The sequence below is a fragment of the Phalaenopsis equestris genome, unplaced genomic scaffold (assembly GCF_001263595.1).
Source record: "Phalaenopsis equestris unplaced genomic scaffold, ASM126359v1 Scaffold000404, whole genome shotgun sequence".
Classification (NCBI taxonomy): domain Eukaryota; kingdom Viridiplantae; phylum Streptophyta; class Magnoliopsida; order Asparagales; family Orchidaceae; genus Phalaenopsis; species Phalaenopsis equestris.
Genome location: NW_018164846.1, coordinates 181,882 through 203,431, shown reverse-complemented (window position 1 = coordinate 203,431; position 21,550 = coordinate 181,882). Strand labels below are relative to the sequence as shown.

General features: G+C 40.7%; 1 protein-coding gene across 1 annotated transcript in view; it reads right to left on the bottom strand.

Moving 5' to 3' along the window:
- LOC110026933 (serine/threonine-protein kinase dst1) overlaps nucleotides 1-21,550 on the bottom strand; it is a 97,892-nt gene that overhangs the window by 20,768 nt on the left and 55,574 nt on the right. Inside the window, exons 7-9 of the mRNA XM_020728158.1 lie at nucleotides 20,715-20,777; nucleotides 19,953-19,997; nucleotides 19,775-19,810 (exon numbers count right to left, since the gene is read on the bottom strand). Coding sequence (XP_020583817.1) covers nucleotides 19,775-19,810; nucleotides 19,953-19,997; nucleotides 20,715-20,777 — 144 coding nt within the window. The remainder of the gene's footprint in view (nucleotides 1-19,774; nucleotides 19,811-19,952; nucleotides 19,998-20,714; nucleotides 20,778-21,550) is intronic.

Genomic DNA, 21,550 nt, shown 5'->3' with positions numbered 1-21,550 from the left:
TGCCAGACAAATATGATGGTAGCAAAGGACAAGAGAGACAAGAGTGGCCTTTACCAAGAAGGATCACGAGTTACTGAAGATGTTGAGTAGAAAGTAAAAAGTGGCATAAGATGTGATGGAGGATGCATCCACATTATCATTCAGGGGCAACACTACTAATGCTCATTCAACCAAAGGTATTCGTAATACACATGCTCTTGTCTATATATCCACCATAAGATCACCACCATAATAGATGGTAAATTCTAGTGTGTCTCGACATATGACAGGTAACACTAGGGAGTTCACATCCTATGCTCATCTAGTAGTTTCAAAAATCATTCAGACAGTTGATGGCACAGCATATCCTGTGGTTGGTAAGTTTATAGTGAGGTGTATCGATTCTATGACTTTGTTCAATGTTTGCATGCTCCTTCTGTTCAAGTGAAACTTTTATCCATTAGTGTCATTATTCTTCAATTGCAATGTGTTGTTTCAATTGATACTCCTAAAGTGTTCTTTCAAGAGAAGAAGACAAGCAAGAGACTTAGGACTAATACGTGGCGTAGTAGACTCTGGTAATTGGATAGAGGGGATGGACTCAGCTTTGACTTCCATGGTAGAAAATGTTGGAGTAGAAGAATCTAGGAGTAGAGTGTAGGATGTGTTGCTGCCACATCACAGCTGCATGAGATACTATTCGTTTAGTCTATTGAGTCGTTTGTATCTGTCATTATATGAAAAAGAAAATAAACAAAAACTAGAGTGTGATGTTTTATGTTAGTTCTGATAATAGGATTCTTGTGTGTTTAATTTGATGCATTCAAATGTATGAGGACTTTGTTCTATTACTTCGATTGAATGGCTACAGATATGTTATGATTTTCATTGATTTTTTTTTCTCATGTTACTTGGTTATATCTGATGGGAAAAAAAGTGATGTGATTGTCTGCTCTAAAAACTTTCACAAGGAAATTCAAACTCATTTTGGTGCAATAGTGAAGGTATTGAGGTCTGGTAATGAGGCAAAGTATACTAACAAGACGTTTGGGGAGTACTAGTAAGCCCAAGGGACACAACATCAAACCACATGCCCATACGCACCGACACAAAATAGAATAGCAGAGATAAATAATAGACAGTTTCTAGAGGGAGCTCGAAGCATGATGACCTCAATGAATGTCCCGAAGTACTTGTAGGAGCAAGCAGTTTTAACAGCTGCTCAATTGATCAATGGAATGCCCTTAAGGGTGCTAGACTGGCAATCTCCTTGCGAGTTGTTGAACAGAGAAAACAACAAGATACTCCAATTGGAAGTATTTTGTTGTGTATGTTTTATGAGGGATAATAGACCAACAATAGGAAACTAGATCCCAGAGCTGTGAAGTGTGTTTTCGCAGGTTATTCTATCACTCAGAATGGGTATGTTTATTGGAGCCCAATAGATAAAAGACTATTTGTGAGCATGGCTATGATTTTAAAAAAATTGAATTGTATTACACCTTGGAGGTGACATCACCCTTTGGTAACTCGTCAAATATCAGAGGTATGAGGTGAGAGGGGAGAGTAGTGATAGTGAGAGACTGGCGGATATGGGAATGATGCATTATCCCGTTGTGGGGGAAGGATCGACAGAGGAAGAGCCAAAAAATGAGAAAAATAAGGCCGAAGCTGGTGAGATTCAAGCCAAAGAGGAGTTGAGCGCGTATACAAGGAGGAGAAGACAACACGAGGGAACAGTACTAGTAGTGCCACTCGCGCCAACAAGTTCCTTTTCCCAGTCTACTTCCACTCCGGAGGCACCTACCCCATCCACCTAAGAATTTGATTACACAGGTGATATGATTCCTCTCCCTTCTCCCACTCATATGACTTCAAGAACTCTCGCAGTAATGTGAGCCATCCTCCTGATCATTATTCTCCTGGTCATTTTGGTTTCTCACATGACATTGCCCAATTTATCTCATACTCTAACATATCACATTTACCAAGAGCATTCAATGCATCTTTGGACACTATCTCTATACTCAAGTGTCAGTTGGTAGCTAAGGAAGATCCAAAGTGGAGGCTGCCATGTTGAAGGAACTTGGTGCTCTCGAGAAGAACAGAACCAACAAGGAAAAAAGCAGTAGGGTGCAAATGGGTTTTCAAAGTGAAGCGGACCTCAGAAGAAAAAACTGATTGCTACAAAGCACGATTGGTAGCGAAAAGGTATAGTCAGACATATACATTGACTATGATAAGACGTTTGCACCGATGGCGAAGATGAGCACAGTCAAGACACTTGTTTCTCTAGCCGTGAATTGTGGATGGAGATTACACTAATTGGATGTGAAGAATGCATTTCTTCATGGGAATATGCTAGAAGAGGTGTACAAGGAGATACCCCTAGGCTTCGACACAAGCCAAACAGTGGGCAAGATATGTAGACTGAGGAAGTCACTGTACGGCTTGAAAAAATCTCCTTGAGCTTGGTGTGACAGGTTCAAGAAAACATTTGTAGCCATGGGCTATCAGCAGATCAATGCCGACCACATTGTTCTTTTGGCGATATAGTGGTCACATTACAATTCTTGTTGTGTATATGGATGATATAATTGTTACTGATGATGATGAGGGAGAGATTGCTCAATTGAAGGCAAGTTTGGGCAAAGAGTTTGAGATGAAGTACCTAGGACAACTTAGACAATTCCTCGGGATTGAGGAGGCTCGTGGAGGATTGTTCTATCTCAGAGAAAGTATGTGCTAGACTTGCTTAAAGAGACAAACATATCGGGATGCATGCCTATAACTTCACCAATTGATTAGAAGGGAAAGTTGAGTGCAGAGGCTGGAGAATCAGTTGAACGTGAGAGGTACCAAAAGTTGGTAAGCCGTCTAATCTATTTAAGTCACACTCGTCCTGAGATATCATTTGCAGTAAGCGTTGTAAGTCGTTACAAGCATGATCCCAGGAATGACCACATGAATGCAGTGTATTAGATTCTGATGTGCTTAAAAAGTGCAACAGGGAAGGGGTTGATCTTCAGACAAAATGGACATTTAGGCGTTGAGAGCCACTTTGACTTTGATTGGGCTAGTTATGTTGATGATAGGAGGTCCACATTATGATATTGCATGTTTGTAAGGACCAATTTGTTCTCTTGGAAGAGCAAAATACAGTCGGTAGTTGCGAGATCGACCGCAAAGGCAGAGTACAAAGCCATGGCCTTAAAAATTCCAGGGATGTTATGGCTAAGAGTTTTATTCGTAGAGCACAAGGTGAACAAGGAGCACAAATTAAATTGTGGTGTGATAACAAGTCAGGAATCAACATTGCCAACAACTCAATGCGGCACGACATAACCAAGCATGTGGACATAGGTTTTTCATCAATGAGAAATTAAATAGTGGATTATTAGAGGTAGGACATGTAGCTACTAGAAAGAAAGTAGTTGATTGCCTCATTAAGGGACTTGGCTCATTAGATCAATCTAGATTGTGTGATAAGATGGGGCTTAGTAGATATCTTTCGCCGATCTTGAGGGGGAATGTTGAGAATTAGGTAAAGTTTAGGATCCTATTTGTAAATAGGAAATATCAAATCAGTCTAGGGATTTATTTGTATAGAATGTTGTAAGGCTATATATAAGCCCAAGTCTTAACTGAATAGCAGAGAATTAAAGTGTATGGGAAATGTTTCATGCATCCTAACGAACAATGAGAATTAACAAACTCAAGACATTTCATAGCCTCTATGACGCAGGAGGTAACCATAGACTGTGTTTTCGGACCTCGCTACAGCACTGAGATCTGTTATAGTTCTGAGGCCAATGCAGGTGCGAGAAAAAGAGGACGCAAATGCAGGAAAAGCCACCCCAGTGAACAGAATGACAAAATGTTTCGGTCCAGGTCCCAAACTAGACCAGGTAGCCTATAGATGGGGTGGCCAAGTCGGCCGCCCCTCCTTTACTTTTCAATGCTTTCCTACTTGGATTCTGTATATGTATTTTTTCTGAGAATTAGGATTCATTATTATTAATTTCTAATCTCATTTCTGTGGACAGTCTTCGACATCTTATTTTCCCCTTCAAGGGTTATATCTGGCGGATTGAGTGGTGCTCCGATTGTATCCCTCTCCCAAGGAGGTGATTATCTACCAAACTTCCCCCTATGCAAGCTCTAACAGCCACCAACCTCTCCCTTTCATCCCTACTAGGTTGTCGCCCCTCCTCCTATAGCCATCCTGTCGTCCAGCCCTCTCTCCTCCAGTCCCCTTAGCCGCCAGCCTCCCCAACCTTTACCCCAACATCATGTCGCCTCTTACCTACAACATATTACTGCTGTCCAGCCCTCTAAACTTTACCCTAGCACCTTGTTGCCCCTTTCCTGCAGCATATTATTGTTGTTCAACTATCCAGCCTTCACCGCAATACCCTACCACCCCTTTCTAGCAACACGACAGTGTTATTAAGCCAACCCACCTTCACCCCAGCATCTAACCACCAATCTTCCAGCATTCTCCTAGTCGTCTCGCTCCTTTTGAGGGTTGTATCTGATGGATTGGGGGGTGCTCCAGTTGTATCCCTCTCCCAAGGAGGTGATTATCTTCCCAACGTCCCCCTCCGCAAACTCAACCAGCCGCCAACCTCTCCCTTTCATCCCTACTGGTTTGTCGCCCCTCCTCTTATGGTCATCCTGTTGTCCAACCCACTCTCCACCAATCACCACATCGACAATAATTGTTTTAATAGTATATGGAGCATTATCTGACACCAAAATGAGAGTATCCTCATTTTCAGCAACATGAGGGGATTGAGGTAGTAATGGTTGCTCCTCTGGGTCAAAATCAGTGATAATATCCTTTCTAGTTGCAGTTTCCACCATTTCAACAGGTGAAAATGGTGCTTCTTGAGTGAATAGGTGAGGCACTTGAGGTTGGGGTCTCGTAGTAGAATGGAGCCTGAAATATTTTTCAAGTGTGTCCAAACATCTTACAATAGGTGCAATAGTATGGTCTTTATTCCACGACAATCTGTTGTCAGTACCCATTATGTGCAGTGTCAAGTCAAATTTCTTCAATGTCAGGTAAAGTGATATCTCTCTCCACAAGAATCCTAGCAACAAAAGATCTAGTGAGATTAAAAGTGTGTGTCCAAACATCTTACAATAGGTGCAATAGTATGGTCTTTGTTTCATGACGATCTGTTGTCAGTACCCATTATGTGCAGTGTCAAGCCAAATTTCTTCAATGTTAGGTAAAGTGATATCTCTCCATAAGGATCCTAGCAACAAAAGATCTGGTCAGATTAAAAGTGGGTACATCTAATTTCATTGGTCTCTCAAGCATGACCTCAATGGAATAAAGGACCTGATGGTTGAAAAGATGTAACTAAAGCCCAGGTAACTTAAACCATATTGGTACTGTAAGAGATTCATAATAATGATCAATTTCAGGAGACCACTTGAGCAACTTCATAGTTTTTCCTTCAATAGTGAGGAATTTCCTGAAAAAAATCCTAGCATAGACTTCGTTTGTAATCAAATGTATCATCACGTGCCTCCCATCAAAGAGACCCACCTTCCATTGTCCTAGAAATTTGAGATCCTCAAAAGCTTTGCAAATAACCTTCATTTTGGGATCCCAAAACTGAAATTTCTCAATGAGTGTGAATTTGCATTTTTCAACCAACGTAGAGACTTCGAGGTCTGAAAAAAAAAAGTGTGGTCTTACCAGCTTGCATACAAGTCCTCTTAGCAAATGGACAGTCGGTTTTCCCTTCAAGAGAATCATGATAGATCTGAGGAAACACCCCACATGCTCGACGACCTTCTCAGAGTCTAGACCTATACCAAGCACCTCAACAGAAGATTCTTTGCCTAATTACTGATTCAAGCAAGGAGCAGTAGCCATCGAAGTAGAAGACAAAAAATGGAGAAGGGATGTCGCAAGGGGAGGCGTTGTGAAAAAGAGGAGCTATTGTGCCGAAGAAGAGGATGAGGGAGCAGAGACTGCGGGTGCAATCTACGACGAAGCCAATGAAACCTTGCGTGCGTCTTTTGCGATGACAGAAGTCTTTCACGTGGTCGGACAAGTCAGGATCGAAGGAGAGGAAGAAGGGAAGGCTTAGTGAAGCCGAACCTTCATACGTGAGTTAGAGCGGCGACAAATCTGCTACGACGCTCCCCTTCCCTTCCCTTCTTCGTGCGTGAGCTAGGGTGGCGAAAAACCTATTACGATGCTCCACTTCCCTTCTTCTTCGAGTACAACAAGGCGACGACGCGACTAACAGGCTTTGTTCTCGTTCCGACAAAAAGATATCAAGGGCTGCTCGAGTCATCATGGAATCGCGATCAGAGCAAACCCTAACAGAGCAAAACCCATCGTTTCAATATATATATATATAGATACAGATACAAAGTGTTGGAGGGCCCAAAACATGGCTCCCTACCCACACCAAAACCAAAGGGAGTTTCAAAACTAGTAAATACTGAAAAGTACATTAGAGACATAAAGAAAAAGTCTAAAACTAATGAAATACATAGTATCAAGTGGCTAGAGAGCAACCCAATTTGGTTTTGTATGTGTCTCTAGTTCTAGTAAAAGAGCAAGCTAATAAATTGGTGAGATGATTGTCATTGTCAGTAGTAACCAATGTATCATCCAATATGTTCCCGAGCTAGAGTCGACCTCCATTCTTCTTCTTCCTCCTAGAGTAGACCTGTCATTCCTCTTCCGAAGATTAGCTCACCTGATCTTGGTCTAATGTGTGTTGGAGCTGTGCAGATTGTTGAACATTAGAACAACTATATGTTGTACTGGCTGATTTGTTATTAGATTAAAGGAGCACTCTCGTGTATCTTGACGTGTAAGTGAGTCTTCTTCAAAAGCAGTGTGTGGTATATGCACAACTGGATCTATAGTTGTAGTAAGTTGTTTTTCCTCAGAAACAACAATGTTGGGAAGAGGATCAGGTTGCATCTTCTCAACAGGGATAATAGGTGACTGTTCTTTTGTGATATTTGGCCTTAGATGAGGATGCAAACGATAGAAAATAGTAGAGTTGTGTCCAAACATACTATAATGAGAGCAATAAGAAGAATGTGGTTCAATTTCAACCTTTTGCCAATACCCGTTGTGAATAGTGTAAATTCATATCTCATCCGGAGCTGGTTGAGTGATATATCTCTCAACTAACACACAAGCCACAGAGAGTCCAGTGACAGCAAACATAGGACTATCCACCTTGAGAGACTTACCATAAACAGTTGCTAAAGAGTAGAGGATTTTCATGTTGAACAGATGTAATTTTAGCCCCAGAAACTTTATCCAAACGGGAATAATAGGGGACTCCGCTTTTGGATCAAAACTGACTGTCCACTTCAGAATCTTCATAAAACAATTGTCAATTTTGATAGGTTTATGAGAGAAAATGCGAGTGTCTACCGTCAAGTAGACCAATGTTTTAATTGCCCAATAGTTTCATAGCATCAAACTCTTTCCTAATGATCTCCAATTTTGGGTGACCATAAAGGAATTTTCCCACTAGAGAAAAATGCCAAGAGAACGCGAGAGTACCGGTTTCAGCCTTTATAAGAATAAGTGCAGGCTTCCCATTTTTTCCCCAAGCTTTTTTATAAAAGTGTGATCACCTCCACCTTCAAGAGCCTCGTGGAAAGATTCTGGAACATTACAGGAGTTACCAATGGCAAAACCAAGCGTTGAACCTGGAGGAGGGGCACTATCAAGAGAGGACAAGTTGTCGGCAAGGGCATTTGCATAGGAACGGATCATCAAGACCATCTCACTCCCAAGATGTCATGGTCAAGAGAGATGGCGGGCACAAATATAAACAAGATGCGAGAAGAAGGGTGTGTCGTCGTTTAGGAGATGATATGCGCACAGTTCGTCGTCGTCGGGCGCGAAAAAGAAAATGAAGGCGCGTCGTAACGTCGTCGTCATCTTCGGTAAACAAAGCGAACAAAGCGACGTCGTCGGGTTGGAGAGGAGAGACGATTTGGGAGCTTAGCTAGATAAAAGAAGTGAATCTGATAGTTTCAGCGCCGGGAATCGCCTTCGGGCAAAACCCTAGCAAAGCCCGCTGCCGACGCCATTATATATATATATATATATATATATATATATATATATATATATATATTTATATATATAAAAGAAAATGTATAAAAATAAGAGAGAGGAGGATCCCCGTCTAAAAATCCAAAAAATACATTTAACTCACCCCTAGAGGTTTCTCCTCCCACAGTACAATCCACACCAAAACAAAGCCCAAAAAATACAAGTAAACCTGTGCAAGTGTGGAAATAAAAACAGGTAAAATATTAAGAAGAACTAAAAAACTGGCATAAAAAAGATCTCTAAGGCTCTGGAAGCCTTCAAAAGATAAAAGGTTGCTCCAAGAAAACGGCTTTGCTAATAGGGAAGGTGATCCACTAGCAAGAAATATAAACAGGGCATGTCCAACAAACCAGAGAGTCCAGAAGATCCTTATAATAATATCCAAAAAAGAGTGCAGTCTGAACCTGTCAGAAAACAGAGAGAGCAGCAAAAAGGAAAGGTGCAAGATAAATAGCAGAAAAGACACAGAGGACCCAGCCAAAGAGTCATGCACCAAGTATGTGCTAAATTCTAACATACGGAAGAGAGCTTTACTAAGGTTTCGAATGTTTTGAATGTTTCGAATGGCGATTTTCGTTGCCATTGATTCTGACGCTCGAAGTATTCCTCGTTCGCTTCCGCTCGCTTTTCTACTTTATCGGCACGCGTCCTTCGACGCTGACGGTTCGTCTGCGCTTCTCGATTTCAATGACGACGCGTTCGCATCTGCTCGACGAGTCCAGTCGTTTGCTTCGATTTTGATGACGACATCCAGCCGCACCCTTCAGCGCAGTTTCCCTGCCCGACAGCTTTGGTTCGGGTCTGCTTCTTTCTGTTCGATGATGAAGTTTCGTCTTTATGTTCTTCGCCGATAGCAATTCCTTTGAGATCCTCTAACAAGTGGATTTCCTACTCTCATGGTGCTTCTTTCTTCTTCATTTGAACCTGTCAAAGCCTCCTTTGCCCACGTGATGTGTAATCCTCAACGGGAGTCGGCGGTTGTCTTCCCCTCAAGTGAATGTAAGAAGAAAAAGTGAAAAAGCAGCACTTTTTTTTCTTTGAGTTAGAAATTTCTACCCTCACTGAGAAATTCAAATTCGCTCTCATTGGAAAATTTTAGTGGGGGCACACAACGATGGAAATTATCAAAAAAGGTTTTAATGACGTCAAACTAGCAGAAAAGTGGAAAGTATGGCTCATATGGGAGACATGTGTTGATCAAATTAACTGTGGCTGAAGACTACACACGGATTTTCTCCAAAAAATATCTTACAATTGCTGGTAAGTCAATGAAGTTACTCAAGCGGTCCCCCAATTTCGACCCTAATCATGAATCTCTACTATATCGGTCTGGTTTAGTCTACCTAGTCTCAAGCTTCACTTTTTTCATCTTCAGGTTTTTCACTCTATTGGGGCAATATTTGGGGATCCTATGAAGCTAGATCTACCCACTTTCAACCTAACCAGAACTTCTGTGGTAAGAATATTTGCAGAAAGAGATTACTTTACCTGATGTTACTGAAGTCTGGTTGGGCACAACTCATAATGGATATTGGCAACAAATCTTCATGGAACACAGACCTCCATATTGTACCCACTGTAAGATGTTTGGGTGTATCTCTGCTAAATGCCACAAGCTCCATCCTAATTTGAAATCTAAGGTTCAAGTGGATAAGGATCTGTCTAACCCCACTGCTCCGGATATTTCAGTTTCACCTGAGGAGGATAATGTCAGACAGGAGGTGTCTGTTGCCCCTGTGGACCCCCCTGACACTGTTGTTATTGTTACTGCAATTGATGTGATGCTGACACCTTCAAACCCCATAGAAAACAATACTGAAGAACTTTTACCTGCAAAGAATAGTGTTCAGACTGATAATCAGGAGAACCTCGCAACTTCACATCTTCTGGAAGTATCCGGTGTAGAGGCAACTCATACTTCACATATACTAGAACCTATTGCGGGTACTACGGTTCGTAATCCTTCTGCTACAGCTCTACCACCTCACCAGACTGATTCTTTGGATGAAGAATGGCAGGTTTACACTTCCAGGAGAAAGAAGAAGAATGGAGATCAACTCGAGCTCAGGAGTTTTATGGATGATACTTTGATTACTTCGGGTAATGGTAAGCACCTTACCAATTTGTTAGCTGAATCCCTTTCGAGAACTAGAGGCAGAGGCAGAACTAAATTGGGATGACCCTTAACGCCCTGGTGGTTTTGGGTTTTTTTTTTATTTTTATATATACCAATTTTTGACTTTTTTGTGTGTTGTATCATGTGGGTTGATTGTCTATTTTTGGGCCCACTCATATAACCTATCTGTATCTTTTCTCTTTAATATATTAGCCCTTAAGCTTTATTCTAATATATATATAATTAGAGTCGGCCAAACAAGCAAACCCTTAAAATTTCAGAAATTATGTCACCCATATGTCTTATATATATAAACCAATCCTTACCAATTTACAGACTTAGTAAATATATCTAATTATTTGGAAAGGAATTTTTTTCAAATAAAAAAATAAAAAGAGAATAAAACTAATAAAGGAGTTTTCAAAATTATCTCCCTATTCAATCTTCCAAGATTGAATAATGGTTGGTCGGCCCATCAAGGAAAATGTTGATTCCTTTCAGATACACACCTCTGTTATTGCCTAAATCACCTTTGATAGATGTCAATATAAATTTTGGGGTCAGGTTCACAAGTACCCAAAGGCATCAAAACTCAATCATAGTTATTTTATACCGACTCGTTAAGATGGCATTTTTTTATTTTTTATCACAAAATACATCATGCTAATACTGACCATTGATTTTACAAGAATGTTTGCTAATATAGAATCCCAAAAACTATTACATATGATTGTGATAAGAGATTCCCAAGGCATTTTTTGAAAACATAATAACCAATATTAGGCACTAAGCTACTGTTTAGTTAAACAGCTGAAATAGATGGCCAAACAAAAGCTGTCAATCAAAGTGTAAGAATTTTACTATAAAGCTTTTGGAGAGAAGTTTAAAGCAATGGGATCTCCTTTTAGCCCACGTTAAATTTAATTATAATTGATCAATTAATCAAACCAATGTTGGAAGTGCCGATGATTTTTTTATGGTCAAACCCCATCACACCTCTAGATTTAACCCCTATGACTGTTGCTTCACATCAAAGCTGGTAAACAAACAGATGAGAACAAAAATCAAATCAACAGGTTCAAGAAATGACTAGTAAGAAAAACTCAAAATAGCAAAAGCAAGCTAACAAATCCAGCACACCAATCTCTTTAAAAAAGGAGATCACGTATGAATTCATTTACAAAAAGAATGCTTTCAACCAGGTCCTTCTGCAAAACATAAACCTAAAACCAAAGATCCTTTTGAATCATCAAGCACATCACTGAAAATGCCTACCAAATTGATTTACTGGGGAATACAAGCAATTCAATCACTTTTTGATGTACTAACCTTTGACCATATTATAAACAAATCTTCATGGAACTCAGAGGGAGTAGGTTTCACCCGTTGTCTCCCACTTCTCGGAGAGGGAAGCGGTCATGGGATTGCTGTTGCATTACCGTCATCATCTCGCCATCAGAACAAAAAAGGAAAGAGGCTTGCACCTTTTACTGAAACCCGCCTAGTTTTCGAAAGATTGGCTCAAAAAGAGCACTGTTCTGTTGCCAAGCTAATAAGAAGGATGGGGTGTGCCATTTCACCTCGAGTCAGAGCCGAGATTTTGAAAAGCGATGAACCCACTAGTCAGGAAACACCGCCGTCCCGCATTTCCGCCAAACTTCATCTGGGAAACAACATAGACACAGTTGATGTTGTGTTACAGATACTACTACCATTTCCTCAAGACCTACAGAGCACTGATCAGTCAAATCTCGTCTAGGTCCAAGAATACCACATGTCGTTGCTAATGAAGAACCTCTGAAGATGAGTAGTGGCAAGAGACGATCGACTGTTGTATCTGGTCCCCGCAATAAGGACCGCACTTCTGCACAACCAGCTGGTGTTACTAGTGGGACATCCCACCTTGAAACATCGACATTAAAAGAGAAGTCGCGGAGACTTAGGGTCACCGGACCGATGCTGCCGGAAGAGTCAGTAAATCGCCACCCCGAGATGGATTCTAAGTCTAAAACCCCAACTGTCACGGGTACACTAGAACTTGACACAGGGATGAATCCCCGCCGGAAATCTTCGATGGGTCTTAAGAGGGTAAGAGGAAGATCTATCGAGGATGCGTTGGAAAAGCTCAGAACTGATATTACAAAATTGTCAAAAGAACAAGGAAACATCGGTAATGAAGAATGTGATTTATTAGATCATATGGATGAAGATTTCGGAAGATTTTTAGTGGTTGAGACTAGAGCCTCTGCGTCATCGCGCGATGCTCATTCGCCCATCGAGGAGAACGTCGTTGATGAGCTGCGGAGGGACATCCGACAAAGAGATGAACATATTATCCAGATGCAGAAAAGTATGGAGGAGATTATGGCCGTTATAGCTGCATTTCAGAATCAACCCCAATCTCCGAGAGTAGCTTTTCCAGAAGCAAACCAACCAGAAATCGTATGAAAATAGAGAGAAAATAGAGAGTCAGCCCAGAACACAATACCAGAAAAGGACATAAAACAGATAGTGGAACAACAGGTGAGAGAAGCCCTAGCCCATTCAAAGGGAGGAGCATTGGTTCTGAAGGGTAGACCTTACCCAGAAGAATTCGATACCTAAAGGGTTTCATACAATACCTAAAGGGTTTCGTACCACCGTTGTTTGAGGGATTTCTTCCCCAAATCCGTAACAACTAATCTAGGGAGCAGACCTCACTCTCCTTGGTTCATTGAATCTTGTTTCTTTGACAATCTTCTTTCTTATTTCTCGCTGACGTGGCTTGTCTGTCATAGTCACTAGTGTCGGCTTAGCAGGTTCTGAACCCTTATTCAATATTTTTTTCAGGAATGTCATTTCAAGCTACGTTCCAGTCATCATCTGCGTTGTAAGAGTCAATTGGAACAATGGGATCCACCGAAATCATATTAATGGAACCTTGTTCAGGTTCTTTTAAATATTCTTTCGGGATCGTTATGTTCTCATTCTTGAAATTCTTCTCGAGTCATTCTTTGAAGATGAAACAACCTTCTATGGTATGCCCAAGCAATCTTGAAGTTCTTCTCGAGCCATTCATTGAAGATGAAACAGTCTTCTATAGTATGCCCAAGCAATCTGTGATATGGGCAATAATTGGGTTAATCCTCTTGTCCACTTCCTCTAGTCTCCTCGGCTCTGGTAGCACGAACTTAGACTTCTTGACTAAATTTCGGAACACTACCGCTTCATTCTTGAAATAGTGCATTCTATTCACCCGTTCGGTCATAGACGAACCCTATCTTCCATTTCCCTGGCGGCCTTTGCTGGGACGACTGCTGCCCGTACCGCTGTGAATGCTGATAGGTTTGTTGAGGCTGCTCGGCTTGAATTTGTATTGGCTGCTTCTCAGTTTTCTCCAGAAATCCAAGTTGTTTTGCTTCTTCTTGCAGACTCTCGGCCTTGGCAAGTAACTTTTCAAATGTTTTAATAGTGGACCTCTTTAACATAAAAATCATTGGACCAGGGATGCTTTTTAGAAGAATTTCGATCGTCATAGAGTGGCGGCTTGCATTTCATGCTTAAATTTCTCCATTGTAGAATATAGTCCACCGATTTTCGTTAGGCTTTCTGTTTCTCCACCACAAGATCACCTACAGTGATGTGGTGTTGAGCTCCAGCAAACCTTTTAACAAACAGGTTTTCCAATTCTGCGAATGTCTTTATTGAGCCATTAGGTAGTTCTGCGTACCAATCAAAGGCGACTCCTGAGAGGCTGCTCACAAATTGACAAAACAAAAGTGCATCGCTAAGCGTTGCAGTAATTTGCTCGGAAGTGTGCAACATGTTGTCGGGGGCTGTCAGTCCCATCGAAAGTTTTGAACAACGGTGGTACGAAACCCTTTAGGTATTGTACAGCATCGAATTCTTCTGGGTAAGGTCTACCCTTCAGAACCAATGCTCCTCCCTTTGAATGGGCTAGGGCTTCTCTCACCTGTTGTTCCACTATCTGTTTTATGTCCTTTTCTGGTATTGTGTTGTGGGCTGACTCTCTATTTTCATCTGCAATATGAACGATTTCTGGCTGGTTTGCTTCTGGAAAAACTACTCTCGGAGATTGGGGTTGATTCTGAAATGCAGCTATAACGGTCATCATCTCCTCCATACTTTTCTGCATCTGGATAATATGTTCATCTCCTTGTCGGATGTCCCTCCGCAGCTCATCAACGACGTTCTCCTCGATGAGCGAATGAGCATCGCGCGATGATGCAGAGGCTCTAGTCTCAACCACTAGGATTTCTGCGAAATCTTCATCCATATGATCTAATAAATCACATTCTTCATTACTGATGTTTCCTTGTTCTTTTGACAATTCTGTAATATCAGCTCTGAGCTTTTTCAACGCATCCTCGATAGATCTTCCTCTTACCCTCTTAAGATCCATTGGAGATTTCCGGCGGGCATTCATCCCTGTGTCAAGTTCTAGTGTGCCCGTGACAGTTGGGGTTTTAGACTTAGAATCCATCTCGGGGTGGCGATTTACTGACTCTTCCGGCAGCATCGGTCTGGTGACCCTAAGTCTCCGCGACTTCTCTTTTAATGTCGATGTTTCAAGGTGGGATGTCCCGCTAGTAACACCAGCTGGTTGTGCAAAAGTGCGGTCCTTATTGCAGGGACCAGATACAACAGTCGTTCCGGTATCACTATTTTCTTTTGAACTTACCTAGTTTAAACTAGTTGTGAAACACATTTAAACCGGGGAGATCTCATTAGCAACTGTGGGTTACCTCCTCCGAGGGACTCCTGTAAGTTTGAAAGAACGTGTTATGTTTTTTTTTTTTCATTTTTGAAATAGTTGTTTAATTTTAAAAAAATTGTTTTGTTTTGAAAGTGAGATTGTATTCAGTACCTGCATAATGCGTTAGAGCAAGAGTAATTGCAATAAAGAAACAACAACAAATAAAATATGTCTGCATACGTGACGTATCTGCTGCTGTTATTCCTATTGCATATTTAACTCACAAAGCACAATATAATTTGCAGGGAATTTAAATAAATTACAGAGAAAAGTTTGAAAACAGTAAACAGTAGAACAAGTTGTAGTAGCAGTTAAGAACTCCAAACAGGTGATTCTAAGGTCTCCTACAACTCCTTACTGCAACTAGCGAGCTAATACGGTGATCTTATCATCTCCTACGGCTCCGCTCCGGACAACACCTAGGAATTTCGAATAACGCCTGTATGAGTTCCTATGAACCCAAACAACAATGGGCAGCACCCATGCGGCTTCCTACGAACCTGAACAGAGGTGGGCAGCAACTAGATGGCTTCCAAACGATAGCGGACAGCTACTAGGTGGCTTCCAAACGATGGTGGACAGCTACTAGGTGGATTCCTACGACATTCGGTAGCAAATAGAGGCATTGGACACAGCTCCCAAACAACAAATTTAAAGCCCAAGCAGCGCTCCCAAGGCTTTCTAAGTTTCCAACAGCACTCCTAAGGCTCCAACAGCACTCCTACGGCCTCCAAACACTCCTAACAGTTCTTAAATGACCTCCAAACATTCTAAACAGCAACTATATGACCTCCAAATGTTTCAAACAGCAACTAAGCCCTTCTCCCAGCTCTCCTACAGCTTCCTACAGGCTCTCCAAACGCTGGACAGCACTTTCCAAGGCCCAAACTGCTTCCTACAGCATTTCTAAACGCGAGATAGCACTTTCCCATTCACCTACAGCAGTTTCCAAATACTAGACAGCAACCGGGAACAAAATCGAGCCTCCAAAACGAATTCAAAAAGGCTTCCCAAAAAAAAACAAATATTACATTCAGCATGCATTTCAAAGATTGGGGGCAGCAACATGGAACAAAATCAAGTCCCCAAAACAAGCTCAAAAGGCCTCCAAAAATCAAATATCACATTCAACATGCATTTCAAATATTGGGGGCAGCAAGCTAGTAACACCAGCTGGTTGTGCAAAAGTGCGGTCCTTATTGCAGGGACCAGATACAACAGTCGTTCCGGTATCACTATTTTCTTTTGAACTTACCTAGTTTAAACTAGTTGTGAAACACATTTAAACCGGGGAGATCTCATTAGCAACTGTGGGTTACCTCCTCCGAGGGACTCCTGTAAGTTTGAAAGAACGTGTTATGTTTTTTTTTTTTCATTTTTGAAATAGTTGTTTAATTTTAAAAAAATTGTTTTGTTTTGAAAGTGAGATTGTATTCAGTACCTGCATAATGCGTTAGAGCAAGAGTAATTGCAATAAAGAAACAACAACAAATAAAATATGTCTGCATACGTGACGTATCTGCTGCTGTTATTCCTATTGCATATTTAACTCACAAAGCACAATATAATTTGCAGGGAATTTAAATAAATTACAGAGAAAAGTTTGAAAACAGTAAACAGTAGAACAAGTTGTAGTAGCAGTTAAGAACTCCAAACAGGTGATTCTAAGGTCTCCTACAACTCCTTACTGCAACTAGCGAGCTAATACGGTGATCTTATCATCTCCTACGGCTCCGGTAAGCAACTAGCGAATGTGTAAGGTGATCCCACGACTCCGAACAGCAGCTAGGAATTTCGAATAGCAATGGGCAGCACCCATGCGGCTTCCTACGAACCTGAACAGAGGTGGGCAGCAACTAGATGGCTTCCAAACGATAGCGGACAGCTACTAGGTGGCTTCCAAACGATGGTGGACAGCTACTAGGTGGATTCCTACGACATTCGGTAGCAAATAGAGGCATTGGACAGCGGTCCTACAACTTCCTACGACGCTAGGCAGCGCCTAGAAACATTGGACAACACTCTACAGTCTTCCTATGACACTGGGCAGCAACTAGAAGCATTGGACAGTGGTCCTACGACCTTTCTGTGACACTGGGCAGCAACTAGAAGCATTGGACAGCGGTCCTACGACCTCCTACAGCTTTCAAACACTCCTAACAGCCCTTAATTAGCAATGGACAGCAGCCTTACATCTCAAACAGCTCCCAAACAACAAATTTAAAGCCCAAGCAGCGCTCCCAAGGCTTTCTAAGTTTCCAACAGCACTCCTAAGGCTCCAACAGCACTCCTACGGCCTCCAAACACTCCTAACAGTTCTTAAATGACCTCCAAACATTCTAAACAGCAACTATATGACCTCCAAATGTTTCAAACAGCAACTAAGCCCTTCTCCCAGCTCTCCTACAGCTTCCTACAGGCTCTCCAAACGCTGGACAGCACTTTCCAAGGCCCAAACTGCTTCCTACAGCATTTCTAAACGCGAGATAGCACTTTCCCATTCACCTACAGCAGTTTCCAAATACTAGACAGCAACCGGGAACAAAATCGAGCCTCCAAAACGAATTCAAAAAGGCTTCCCAAAAAAAAACAAATATTACATTCAGCATGCATTTCAAAGATTGGGGGCAGCAACATGGAACAAAATCAAGTCCCCAAAACAAGCTCAAAAGGCCTCCAAAAATCAAATATCACATTCAACATGCATTTCAAATATTGGGGGCAGCAACATGGAACAAAATCAAGCCCCCAAAACAAGCTCACAAGACGCCCAAAATCAATGTGTAAATCTTTAAGCATGCGAAGACATCCTTCTCATAAAACAAAAAAAAGGTGTTTCCATTCTAAAACCAAAGATTTAGGTGTTAAATAAATATGCAATGATGTATAATATATATGGAAGTCTTCATAAAGGATAATCTATAATTTCCAGCATAGGGAGCCAAGCAAAATGGTGAGCTAAAAGAAACTATAAAATCTGCATATGGGCAAGTGTAGAGGGATTCATGATATTGGCTTAAGTAATTCAATCCTTATATCTCATGGTAAAGAAAAAGACCAATGTAAAAGAAATAAGCAAATCTTAAATTCAGGCACTTCAATTAATGGAATAAGTCATAGAAGCTTTGCAAGAGACGAGAAAACTGATAGAATCGGGTAAAGTAAAAGAGTTAGAAAAATACGACCTTGATCGGAGTAAAAAAAAACGCTTCCTGAACTGGCGAGAAAGAGTTGAGCAGAAGAGTTTCCACCGAGCAGAGGAGAGTCATAGCAGGTGGCGGGGTCGAGAGTCACAGGCGAAGGCGTCGAGCGGGTAGGAGCAGACGAAGGCGTCGAGCGGGATCGAGCGGAGATGGCTTCGGTGCGAGAGACGGGATCGAGCGGCTCTTCTGTCATGTTCGAGTAGGAGCAGGCGATCGTGCGGGGGACGAGATCGAGTGGCTCTGCTGTCGCGCACGAGAGAGGAGAGCAGGCGAGTGCTAGCAGGGAGGCGAGGGTCTCTGTCAAGCGAGATCGAGCAGAAGCAAGTGCAGGCGTTCTGGAAAGGCAGAGGAAGACTAGGCGAGAGCCTCGAGCGGGGGAAAGAAATAGACAGCGGGATCAATAGCCGTTACAGGTGCATCGAGCGGGCTATTGAATGCATTCCATACAGGGGCAGTTATGTTAGGTAAATATTAACCCCTAATCAAATCTAATTAAGATGGGATTAGGCGGTAAGATTTAAATTTTAAGTTTAAAATTTGAATTAATCCTGGCTTGTGTTCAGTCGAGCTTGAATTGAGTCTGGGTTGAACCCGAACCCGAACCCGTGCCCCGCTAATTAAATGAAACATGCATCGATTTCGTGCAGTTCGCTAGAGTGAAACCACAGCAATATGGGTGTCTTTTCTAGCTAAAATCGACGTTCCGGACGCGTCGGCGCTGTCCGTTTCGTCATCTGGGTCGTCCGAAAGAGTTTACCGACGGTTGAGTCAATTTAAGTCAAAATCGTATGGGGTGCGATGCGTGCGCAAAATGCGGCGTTATCGAGTGTTCGGGACGCCAAGGGGTTTCCTAGGGGCTGCTCCTATTAATGTAGGAACTCGACTCGAGTTTCATGTGTCGATCTTAATCAACTCAATGGAATACCGATGATTTGGGACCGCCCATGCGAAACTCGAAGGAGTGACGAGGTGGTTCGAATTTTCTAAATAGTTTGGGTTCCGTACTAGTTTTCTAAGAGAGTCGAACGGGGGAAAGCCTAAAGCTAGACCCTAGGCTCTAAGGAGAGACAAAAAAGACCTCATCCAGAAATGAGATCAACAATGTTGCATACTCACCCGCAACTTAGTGGTTAAGGGTATAATTTCCCACTAGAAGATTGCGGGTTTGAATCGCGCATATGGCCCTTTGGGCTCACCTTTCCCCGAAAATTTAAAAAAAAAATACAACTAACGTTAATTGTAATTAAAATACATCCAAAAAAATTAAGTTTAAAAAAAAACTTGAAATAACTCGCGAAATAACCTAAAAATCACATCTTTTGTTGCATTAAAATGCCTAAAAGCATTTATCAATGTTCAAAGAAAATCTAGATAAAAGCTCTCTTCTACATAATCACAAAGGAAACAATGAAAAGCTGTAAATGATAATGAACCTAATTGCTCCCATCAGGAAAGCAAAAAGCACTAGGTAGATTGCAAATATTTAATGAGAGACAGATAAGTGGCTGAATCAACAGATAGTTAGAACATATAATAATATAATTGATACATCACAGAACATAACAGGAAAAAAAAACAGGCAAGAGGTTAAGAGTAAGTACTCTCATCGGATGCACAGAGGATCGGGGCGGAAGTCTCTGGGATTGATAACAAATAAAGTTTTATTAACTGAGGATATCATTATGCAATATTGGCACGGAAGAAAGAAACTAAAGCGGAACAGGCAACTTCAAAATTCATGCAAAAAAAAAAATGTAGTCAAATGAACAGAATTCGAACCTCTGCCATTTCAATCGCAGAAACACCAAGCGCCCACACATCTACCTGAAAGGTTTAAAGAAAACCATAAAAATCATTCATGTATAGCATAACACAATAAACTACATGGGTAGGATGGCAAAACTAAAGGATTATACACGTTTGAAAGACAGTAATGGGTTCATGGTCTAAAATTTATGACTAAAATAAGCAATGAATAAAAGAAGAATCCCTGCAAAGAACAAGGATCCAACCATCAACACCATCACTACTGCAGACGGACAAGTATTCATAAAACTGAAGTGTGGAGAAATAAAGACTGCTTATTAATGCGCAAAGATGACATCAAATTCATCAAGGCTTTGATTTAAATCAAGTTTCGCTCCATTAAACATCTTAGAGAATTCCAGTATATATACAAGAAAATACACTTCTGTGAACACATGTATACAACCTTGGATTACAAAATCCTGCTGAGAGGTTTCAGAAATTAGAGCTGACATTCCGTATTGTCTATCAATGAAGAAAAACAGATAATCTACTAAAAAAGTTTAAAAAAACAGCGTGTAAAATTAAGCTTGGTTTCAAGAATCTCCATTTTTTCTATAAAGCAGAATTTTACCATTATACTTGAAGAGAAATAACCATTGTCAAAATATTGAAACAAAAATGCAATAGCAACTATGACAATAGCATAAAGATTCCAACATCTTATTGTCGCAACAAATAAGAGGTTTATTAGCACAGGTACAACACAAGAAAGAAAACAATGCAGCAACCAACCTTTCCATCATAGCGACTTTCTTGAATAACTTCTGGTGCCATCCAATGTGGTGTCCCGATAAACTACAAAATAAAATAACAGAATAAATCATCCAGCAGCTATCTGCCTTAGAAAGTAAATGACGTCCCCCACCACGGAAAAAGAAAATGACTATCTATCTATCTATATATATATATATATATATTATGTATGGATGTATCTATATGTATGGATGTATCTATATGTATGGATGTATCTATATGTATGGATGTATCTATATGTATGGATGTATCTATATGTATGGATGTATCTATATGTATGGATGTATCTATATGTATGGATGTATCTATATGTATGGATGTATCTATATGTATGGATGTATCTATATGTATGGATGTATCTATATGTATGGATGTATGTATATGTATGGATGTATGTATATATATGCATGTACATATATGTATATATATATATGTATATATATGTATATATATGTATATATGGTATGTATGTATGTATGTATGTATGTATGTATGTATGTATGTATGTATGTATGTATGTATGTATGTATGTATGTATGTATGTATGTATGTATGTATGTATGTATGTATGTATGTATGTATGTATGTATGTATATGTATATGTATATATGTATATATATTTGTGTGTGTATGTGCGTGCGTGCAAAATAGAATATGCAGATTAATTATAGCAACTAAGAAAATAATTTTTTTCTCATGTAAATCAATGGAAATGATAACTGGAATAACAACTTCTCACCATTTGCATTAATCTAGAAGCCAAAATATGGCCATAGCATATGATATCAAGCTTGACATATTAGCATATGTACATG